The 11,394-nt window shown below is 32.8% G+C and overlaps 1 protein-coding gene across 1 annotated transcript; it reads left to right on the plus strand.

The window, feature by feature from the left end:
• The first annotated feature begins 875 nt into the window (after positions 1-875).
• LOC108907146 (zinc transporter ZIP3-like) lies at positions 876-11,112 on the plus strand. The gene is made up of 2 exons (XM_023456003.1): positions 876-1,112; positions 10,189-11,112. The coding sequence occupies exons 1-2, from the start codon at positions 876-878 to the stop codon at positions 11,110-11,112; spliced, it is 1,161 nt and encodes a 386-aa protein (XP_023311771.1).
• Positions 11,113-11,394: the final 282 nt, after the last annotated feature.

The raw sequence follows: 11,394 nt of genomic DNA on the forward strand, positions 1-11,394 counted from the left end.
GCCCTGCCGGCTAACTAACACCGAACCTCTTCAGTTTTACTTGGAAGTGTGTATGTCTAATTTGAGTGAGGTGACATTTAGTGACACATTAAATAAGTCGGGTGTTAATTATCATTAGCAAAGGATACTAATTTATGCCTTTTGTTAGCGGTTGTTTTGTATTTATATTTGGGTAGTTAGAGCAACGATCGTGGGTTTCTCTGCCATGCTCTTTCCCCACAGGAGCTCTAGGTGAGCCTGACACTCTCATTTTATGTTAAATGGTTGTTAATGTTTTTGTTGTTCTTTTTATTTGTCACGTGTTTAATTTAAAGATTGTTGTACAAAAATAATAAAGTTAGGTGTACTTACTCTGCTTTTGTTTTATAAAATTAAACCATACTTCCCCTCTTTAAAGTTAGTAGCCAGCGCCTTTCGGTCGATTAGAAAAAGATGTATATAACGTAGGTATTCCTTATGACGAATCACATATTTCTGGCCACAACTACGTTTATATTTCTTTTAGATCGAACCCGGGGTTGTTGTACTACAATACAGTAATGCCGTATTTTACCTTCAATGACTGGACTACTGTAGATAAATATGCAACTAAAAATGTCGATTTTATAATAGTGGATACAAATGTTATCTTGCTTTTCATAAGAGACCACAAAAGAAAACATTCCCCATTATTAAAAATAAATATTACGAAACAGCAAATCTACCCTGATTACTTGTTTTTTATCAACTGTTAACAACACACAGGTTGTTACTTTAGCGCGCATGTTGCCGTAGGACACGTTTTCCTACTAATCGAAATACCGCCGTAAGAATAACTTAGTCACCCCTTAACACCCTCACAATGTAGTCGTTTGAAAACTCCGCCGATCGCGAGTATGGATCTGACCACGACAAAAATAGTGGTGGCCGTGCTCTTCGGACTGTTGCGGTTCTTTTTCGGCATGCTGCCGCTGAAGTTATACCGCCTGTTGAGGCGGTGGGAAGAAGAGGACGACTCCAACACCTTCATCAACAAGAAGAGGCACGCTCAGGTGAACTGTGCCATCGCCTTGTGTCAGTCCTTCGGCGGAGGAGTGCTGTTTGCCACTTGCTTCTTGCACATGATGTTGGAGGTCAGCACAAATCATTAAATTTTTATAAAGCAGCAACGTTAAAAAAAATAAGTGTTGACTCGTCAAAATTATTGAAAAATATCGTTTCAAGCCAAGATCGTTTTGATTTAGTTGTTTCGGATTTATGGAAACGATATATTTTAAATAAACTGCTTTGGGAATAGGAATCAGGATATTTGTTTGGAACAATTTAATTGATAGCTTTAGTTTTTTAACTTTTTCATCTAATTCCTAGCTTCTTATTGTCAGTTTTTTATATTCCTGAAAATTACTTTTCTAAGTCAATACTCCAGATACAACAGTTATAAAATTAGCTAAATATTGAAGAACCTTGATTTTCATAAATGTGTCAATATTTCGAAAACTAAGAGTCTTTCACTAATGTCAAATTTACGTTAAGTTTTGGGATAAACTTTGGAGATACATCTATGAAAACTAAATCCAATTGCACAAATCATTAATCCTCTTTTCAATTTTATTAGTATTTAGGTATTATTATTATTATTATAAGTGAATAACAATCTTAACAAAATAATTTTATACAGGGTGTTTGGAAAAGTTGGTACAAAATTTAATGGAGTGAAAGTAGAGCCAAAAATAGTGAAAAAAAGTTTCTATAAACATTGGTCCTCCGGAGCACCGTTACTGAGAGCCCTTCCTTCTGATTAAAATAATCGAATCAAAATTGTAGGCAATAATCATACCATAAGGGTCTTTAACTACCATAAGGGTCTTTAACTACCATAAGTTTCATCAAAATCGATTGTAAATAAGGATAGTTTATTCTTAACAGAAGTTTCTCGAATTTTTTTTATTCCTTTGAATTATCACATTTAATATTATTTTTTAATGAATTAGACTTTCTGAAGTAAAAATGTCTCTACCTTTTTTTTAGAATTCTTCGTACTTTAGTCAGAAATAATAATTTTTTAAATAATGTATGTCTCAGAACTGTAACATTTTTTAAAACATTTTTACATAGTAGGCATCTTTCATAGTGACAGTTTCATTGTAATGATACTAATGATTGTCACTTTCACGTGCTATGATTTAAATTCTTATGTTTCTTTATTTTCTTAGTTGTGATCTTTGTGCTCAACTTTGCATTTCATTCAATTTTTTTTTCTATAATGGAAATAGTCTGGCGGCTCAAAGAGAGTATCGGCAACGTTTTCCTTATAGAAGGCAACCTTCTGCAAGATTGTTTCATGCAAAGGCGATGGAATCAGGAGCCCTAACTCTAAGATATCGTGAATGTGGCCATCCAAAGAGGCATAGGCATGATTTAGACGAAGTAATTTTAAGATTTTTTTAACGTAATTCTACTGCGAGTGTAAAAAGAGCGTCTGCTCGCTTTAGAACAAACAATACTTATGTATGGCAGTTGCTTAGGGAAAATGGATTATACCCTTACCATTTTCAAAGAGTTCATGGTATGCGTCAAGAATATCATGCCGTCCGCATTAGTTTTTGTCGCACAATTCTTTGTCACCAACAAGATAATTACATATTCGTTTCAAAAATTTTATTTACCGATGAAGCTTGCTTTACACGGGATGGCGTTATCAATTTGCCCAATCTCCATACGTGGTGTGATGAAAATCCCCATGCCACTGTTGAAACTCGTTATCAACGGGGATTTTCGGTGAATGTTTGGACCGGCATTGTTGATAATCATATTTTGGGACCATTCTTTCTACCGAATCGATTGAGAGGTGTTGAATATCTAAGCTTTTTGGAAAATGATCTTCCAAAACTACTAGACGATATTCCTCTTAAACCACGAGAAAACATGGTTTTTGTTGAAGGATGGAGCTCCTCCACATTATGCTCAGTAAGTGCGGGATTTTTTAAATAGATCCTTCCCGGGAAAATGGATTGGACGTGGAAATAACGCGCCCATACCATGGCCACCTCGTTCGCCGGATTTAAATACGGATGATTTTTATTTATGGGGCGACGTAAAAATAATGGTGTATGCTACGCCTGCGACTACCACTGAAGAGTTGCGGCAACGTATTGGTGAAGCTTTCGATGCGATACGAATTCAACATGAAATTTTTCAGCGTGTTCGATTCAACTTCCTAAGAAGATTACGTGCCAGTACTTCGGTGCAGGGTGGACAATTTGAGTCGCACTCGGAATTAAGATTTTTTAAGTTTTTTATGTTTTTTTCAGTTATAACCTAAAATTCAAAATAAACATTTATTTAAAAAATACATACCTACATTATTTAAAAAATAATTATTTCTGATTAAACTACGCAGAATTCGAAATAAAGTAGACATTTTTTCTTCAAAATAGTCTAATTCATTAAAAAGTAATATTATTTGCTTGATAATTCAAAGGATTAAAAAAAAATTTGAAAAATTTCTGTAAAGAGTAGTTGCAAAACTATCCTTATTTATAACTGATTTTGATAAAACTTATGGTAGTTAAAGATCCTTATGGTATGATTATTACCTACAATTTTCATTCAGTTATCTTAATGAGAAAGAAAGTTATTAAAAAAAATATCCAAATGATAAGACCCCTTTGGCGGGCCATATCTCAGTAATGTTTATAGGGGCCTTTTTTACTATTTTTGGCTCTACTTTCATCCCCTTAAATTTTGTATCAACTTTTTCAAACACCCTGTATATTATGAACAAGATCTGCAAAATAATTATATTTAAATATTGTAAACGGGTATATCAACTAAACACTAAATTATTGGAGTCTTTATATTTTTACGATTTTCATGGATACATTGACATTTATGAGTCTATTTATGACAGTAAAGGAGATATGTCCAAACAGTACTACATGATAATGCGTTGGAAATTGATTATTACTTTATTGTTAGAACTTAGTAATACATTATTGTACTTATTCGACCCTCCTTTGGACATATCTTCTTTATTAATAATACAGGGTGTTTAGACAACTAGGGACGATATTTGATGAGTAAATAAATCGAGATATGAAAATTTTATTACCAAAAGTATATCTATCTACTGACTTACCATATTATTATTACGGAAACCTTTTTGGAACGTCTGCCTCTGTTTACGTGTTGGTGTTTGTTTATTTTAAATCTCTGTACACATATACAGGTGCCCATTTCGCATGGGCGCTACATAACTTTGTTATTTTAAATGGAACACCCTGTATATTATTGCATATTTGACTTCCATGGTTAATATTATGTAGAGTTTATGAAATGCATATACTATTTAAAACTTACCGTTTTCGAGATAATTAGTTGTTTTTGAAAAAAAATCACGATTTCAGTTCTCTAAATCAGGCTAGATAGGGTCTAAACCGTAACAGTTAGAAACCTGCAGTTTTCACAGATCGTTTTGGCATAAATTACTCTATCTTATCATCTATGAGCTAAATGTGTACGTGATTTAGATTTGGAAATACTGAGACCTACATTTAATAATCTTACGAGTTGAAAAACTTTTTTTTTTCAAATAGAATATATATAATCGAAATACCCTTTTACCACATTGTGGTGTAGGTAGTAATTTCACTTAACTATACACAAATTTCCTCCATTCCTGCCTGTTTCTTGCCAATTCCTTTGCTTCTGTCCATTTCTTTCCTCTTTTCTTTAATATTTCTCCAAATACTTGATCCCATGTTGTTCTCGGTCGCCCTCTTCCTCTTTTCTGATGTGTCTTTGCTTGTCATATTTTTTTGACCGGTCTTGCACTATTTATCCTTTGTAAGTGTCCCCACCAGCTCAGCTGTCTTTTTTCGATAAATTCTAATATGGACTGTATTTTCAAATGCTCTCTTACCTTAACCGTTCTTATTCTGTCTTCTCTTGTTATCCCCTTTATTCTTCGTAAGTACTTCATTTCTATTGCTTGTATCTTGCTTTTCTGTCTTTTCGATAGAACCCATGATTTGCAGCCAAATGTCAGGATTGGACGATATATTGATTTAAAATCATTTAATTTTGATTTCTGCGAGATTTCTTTTTTCCTATAAACTTCGTACTCATTGTATAATATAATTGTCTTATCTATTCGCCTATTTATTTCCGCATCTTGTTTTCCGTTATTTTCTACCTCTACTCCTAAGTACTGAAAGACATCATCTTGCTGTATATTTTCATTTCCTACTTTTATATTCACGATTTCTTGTTCACTTCCTATCATCATCACTCTCGTTTTCTTTTTATTCATTTTCATTCCATTCTCTTCAAGTACCAAGTTCCATATATTTAAATAGTGCTCGAAATCTTTCTTAGTTCCCGCCATGATTACCACATTATCAGCAAATGCTCTCTCTGAAATGTCTATCCTTTGTAAGTTCCTATATCCAACGTTTAACTTTTTTATTTCTAGTGCACAATTTTTTATTATCTCATCCATAAATAGTATGAAAAGCGTCGGGCTTAAACCCCCTCTCTGTCTTAGACCTTTTGTCGTAAAAGCATCTGACTTCATGTTATTTCTTATCACAAAATTGATATTGTTCTTATATATATTCTGTATTATCCTTATTGTCTTTTTATTTACTCCTCTGTTATTTAAACTTTCCCATACTTTTTTCCGAGGTACCTTATCGAAAGCCTTTTCTAAATCAATAAATGCCAGAAATATTTTATTTTGTTTCATATTGGTTTTCTCTATTATTTGCTTGATAGTGAATATGTGATCTTGTGTACTTCTTCCTTTTCTGAGTCCACTTTGTGATTCTATATTATTTAATTTTTCTATCAATTATTTTTTCGTAGATTTTCATAGCTGTGCTCAACAATGTTATTCCTCTATAGTTACTACATTCTTTAATGTCTCCCTTTTTATGTATTGGTACTATTAATTAAATTTGCCATTCTTTTGGTGTCTGTTCATATCTCCAGGCTCTATTATATATTTTGAGTAATATATCCAGACCCTTTTCTCCTAAGTGTTTTATCATTTCTACAGTTATTTTATATTCCCCTGGTGCTTTACCATTCTTCAAATCTTTAATTGTCGCTTTTAGTTCTTCTAGCGTTATTACTTCTTCATTTTCTTCTAGGTCTCTTAATTCGCTTTGTTCATTTGTCTCCATATTTTCTGGTGCCTTCAGCAATTCCTCGAAGTACTTTCTCCATCTTGCCATTATTTCTTTTTCATCTGTTAACGTGTCGCCGTTTTTACTTTTGAAATGTAATGTATCATATGTTTCTGTTGACCTTAATGATTTAAGCACTGTATAAAACAGTTTTTGATTATTTTTACTATTTATTTTCCTCCATTTTATTTCCGAATTCTTCCCAAGCCTTTTTCTTTGATTCTAATACCGAATCTTTTACTTGTTTTCTTTCCTGTATATATGTCTCATAAGTATTTACTGTTCTTTTAATAGGTAATTTCTCCATGCCTTTTTTTCCTCTTTACATGTTCTTTAATTTTTTCTGTCCACCATACCGTTTGTTTCTTCCTGTTATCCTTTTTGCATGTTCTACACTCTTGTTTTGCCGTTTCGATAACTGTATCTTTAAATTTATTCCATATTTCCTCAATATTACAGTTCAGTATTTCAATATCTTTCTCTATTATTTGCTCTATAGCCCTCTCAAACTTTTCAGCTATGTTCTTTTCTGCTAGCCTATAGGATTTTATTATTTCAAATTCCTTCTTTTTAACATTTTGTGTTTTCTCATTATTTTGATATTTTATTATTTTCTTTATTTTTGTTACCAACAGATAATGATCACTATATGTATATTTCCGGCCCTCTTTGTACTTTTACATCTTTTTTCAAATGGAATGACCCATATTAATTGTCATGGGTGAATGCAAAATTAGATGCCCTTTCGACTGATATAAGGTTGTCCATACTTATACAGGGTGTTCCTAAATAAGTGTCGCAACGGAAAACTGTAAATTACTCTTGAAAAGAGAAACATATTTTTCCTCTTCCATTTTTCTCTTCGGGCTTTCGTTTTCGAGATACACGGTGTCAAAACTTTTTTCAGATTTTTGCCAATATCTTAGGAACCGTTTGAACTACAAGACTGAGCTTTTGTACATACATTACCACTATTAATAGCTACTTGCTGCAAATTTTTCTAGTTTTCCAGAGAAATCAGGTTCTTTTCGAAAGTTCGAAAAAGTAGCTATGTAACAGCGTCAAAAAGGCCATGCAAAGCCACTTTTCCCTCACATTCTATCAGGCTTGGGACATCTATGCTTGGGACTGACAGTGTCAATATTTACTGGCATGTTAAAAAGTGGTTTGACAAACAAAACTAAACCACTAACAACAACTAAAACAAAACGCAAAACGAAACAAACTGAAACTTGGAACACGACAGGGAGAAGAATATTTAGACCGCTGATTTACATCAATTGCTGGAAGGGTCCTCCATTTTGATTAATACACAAACCAATTCGGTGTTTAAAAGACTGTCCAACATTATTGGTCATCAATTTCTTGAAATGCTACTGTAATGCGCTGCCGCATATTATCTTCCGCGGTAGTTGGTGGTGTAACGTAAACTTTGCTTTTTATAAATCGTCAACAACAATGTCAACGTTAATCAAAACTAGAGTGACATTTAATTTGCTTTGTATGTCAAATAGTGCAATAAACGTTGTTTGCAAGGTCTTCTTGACGCTGTTACATAGCTACTTTTTCAGATTTTTCTGAAAAACTGCGAGAGATAAGTATGGACATTCATTTCTGCATTCACCCATGTCAATTAATGTGGGTCATTCCATTTGAAAAAAAAAAAAATATTTTCAACTCGTAAGATTATTAAATATAGGTCTCAGTATTTTCGAGTCTGAATAACGTACACATTTTGCTTACAAATGACAAGATAGAGTAATTTATGCCAAAACGAACTGTGGAAACTGCGGGTTTCTAGTTCTTACTGTTTAAATGGTATCTAGCCTGATTTAGAGAGCTAAAATCGTGATATTTATCAAAAACAACTCAATATCTCGAAAACGGTAAGTATTAAACACCATGTACGTTTAATAAATACTACTTAGTATTAATCAAGGAATTCAAAAATGCAATAATATACCGGGTGTTCCATTTAAAATAACAAGTTATGTAGCGCCCACGCGAATTGGAACAACCTCTAAAGCTAAACATATTTTCTTTACATGGCCCACATGATTCCAGGCAACTTTTATTAAAACCATTTTTTTATAAATTTAACAGTTAGAGTTACAGAAGAATCCCTCTTATGTGGAACATCCTGTATGTGTAGCTAACCCGCAGTTTTTATCAGTCTTTCCATATGTTACCACAATATCCATTGTTACTACATTGATGAACCATTTTAATATGTTCCCGGTACTCTTTCGTAATAAGAAAATACAGCTAAAAGTAGAAATCCGGAAAAATAAATGACTTCACTTAAACATCTTCGCTAATAATTTTCACAGTAAAATACACACGTTTCTGTAATGAAACTAATTTAACTAACATTTTTCTGTTTACCATAAAAAAACAAGCGAAAAATACTGAAGGATATGCTCTTAACGGTCACAAATATTCAGCTATTTTTATGTAGTATGCAAGTCGGGGACGATTCCAGAGGTTCTCAATAAGTTTTAATAATTATTATTTAAGTATTCTCAATATTTAAGTTACTGTTTTGCAGTTTCAACGATTTTGATTATCGAAAATGCGTCTTGCTCTCTACTTTACCTACCAATAAAAAATCCTCTCTGAATTTGTAAACATCTTGTAGATGTATGCTATTTATGCTACTGAGAGAATAAGTGGTATTATATGCGGACTAACTTCAAATAATGGATGGTTTTTAAGCACGTCCTTAATAAAAGAATAACTTAAATTTTCATACTGATCGAATTGACAACGAAATACCAAATATTTTATTTTACTAGGTTAACAGTTATTTCATAGCTAAACTTAGATTCTTCGATCGAAACTATTACTTAAAAATTTATAAGCATTCATAATCTGAATGTTGTTTTAAAAAACAGATGTTAAACACCGAACTAAAATCAATGCGAAAGGTAGATTATATGTAGTTTGACACACTCATTATTTCTGATTGACGTTTTATTCAGTTCATAGTCCAAAATAAATATGAAAGGGGTAATTTTAAAGAAAGAAAGGATTGAAGGTCGTTAATTATAACTGTCACTTCAACATACAAAATAGTTTCCTGCACTAAGGGTGCTAAATTGGATTCATTTTCAAAGTTAGAATACATAGAAAATTGATAAAAGTACTGAAAATTATATTAAATAAACAATTACATCATTTTACTTTTGATCGCTTGCACTGAGATTCAAAATTATTAATTCGCAAAAGCTATTTCTAGAAAAAATAACATGTGTTACAAGCTCCGTAAATATGTAACTCAATGATCTAGGACATTTATCATTATTGCTAGTATTATGTACTATGGTACATTTATGTTGTACTAGTAATAAACTGATAACCAGTAGCGGTTCTTGACTTTCATACTAGGGATGGCGGAAAAATTTTGATACAAAGTATTGCAAAAAAAAATCAAATATAATTGGTAGTTTTATTTTATTGTTATTGAAATATAAGACGAATGTGCATAATTTTTTATAGAGAAAGTCTTACTTTTCATTATATAGTTTGGTGTTTCTCACACCACTGATTTTTCAGTAGATAGCATTGGAAGTGGTGTTACTCTGTTTTTACAATATAATTTCAATTTTTACATTAAAAAATATGATTGACTAACACAATAAAAGTATTATTCTATCTATCTAGACGAACACACTGTAACTTATAGCATCACAGTCAATTTAATATATGAGGTCATTAAGGGACATCATACAATCTACCTAATTGTTTTTGCGTACAACATTTACGCCTATTTAAATTTGACATAGGGTTGCCTTCAAGAGAAACACAGTGTAACTTATAGCATCACAGTCAATTTGATATATGCGGTCATTAAGGGACATCATACAATCTACCTAATTGTTTTTGCGTTCATTATTTAGGTCTATTTAAATTTGATATAGGGTTGCCTTCAAGAGAAACGAAAACTTAAACAGAAATAACTATGTATGAAACTGAACATTTGATTAATAGGAATGTTATTAAAATCTATTTTTCTTTTTAGGTACACAGCTCGATGGAAGAACTGAAAGCATTAGGCAACTTAAACACCGAATACCCTCTATCACAGATGACCATATGCGTAGGCTTCTTTTTTGTTTACTTCTCCGAGGAACTTTCCCACTGGTTCATAACCAAGTTACCCGACGAACCATGCTCTACTCATCTGAAGAAGATAACTCCTAGCGTAACGCCTTTGGAAGAACCTAGCGATAAAACCAAAGCCTTTATTATAGATGAGGAATATGAGAAAACCAAGGATAATGAAGTCAAAAGCATTAGAGATCTGAAGGAAGATGTGTTAAGTATAGATGAAAATCATGAAAATATAGTATACGACTCCTTAAGTTTGAACTCGGAAGTGGAAAAAGAGAATGAAAAGAACCTTCAATTGAACAAAGAAGCGGAGAGAAACGTTGAAGAAGCGGTCCAGTACGAAATTAAAACTCAGCAGCAGATAATGCGGTGGGTATTCGTGGTACTTGCCCTGTCCATGCACGCCATTTTCGAGGGATTGGCCATTGGGTTGCAGAACAACAAGGCCGACATTTGGTACTTATTCATCGCTGTGTCCATACACTCAGCGACGATACTCTTCTGCATGGGCCTCGAGCTGCTGCTGGCTAAGACAAAGACAATGTTTATTTTTGTTCAAATGCTAATCCTAGCCTTGTCTAGCCCAATTGGTGTTACCTTAGGCTTACTTTTCACCATCAAAATGAATATGGAGCCTAAAGCTAAGTCTACCGCTGTGGTGCTACTGGAGGGTTTCTCTGCGGGCGCCATCTTATACATAACTTTCTTCGAGGTTCTCAACAGGGAAAAAGAGAGGAGGGTGTATCGGATGTACAGGGCGGTGTGTATTTTGGGTGGGTTTGGCCTTATGTCGTTTTTACAGTATTTAGAATTTTACCATTACGAAAAATAAGAAATCGTAATTGCAACATACTTAGAGATGTAATATTGCTACGCGGTACGTGATTCTAAATGATTTTTACTTTTCTATTTGTTTTTTAGTCTTCACGTCTTACAGATGTATTTTGGAAGTAATTAATTTAATTTCACAAAGTATAATTTCAGTTTCATGTTAATAAATTTCACATTAGGCGTTATTTGTATTTCGTATTAGACAGTTCTGTTTCAGAAAATGTTGAGTACATTCTGAAATCAGAATTCATAAATTTACTTTCAGAAAACATCAATTGTATTG

This window comes from Anoplophora glabripennis, unplaced genomic scaffold (assembly GCF_000390285.2).
Source record: "Anoplophora glabripennis isolate ALB-LARVAE unplaced genomic scaffold, Agla_2.0 scaffold388, whole genome shotgun sequence".
Lineage (NCBI taxonomy): Eukaryota > Metazoa > Arthropoda > Insecta > Coleoptera > Cerambycidae > Anoplophora > Anoplophora glabripennis.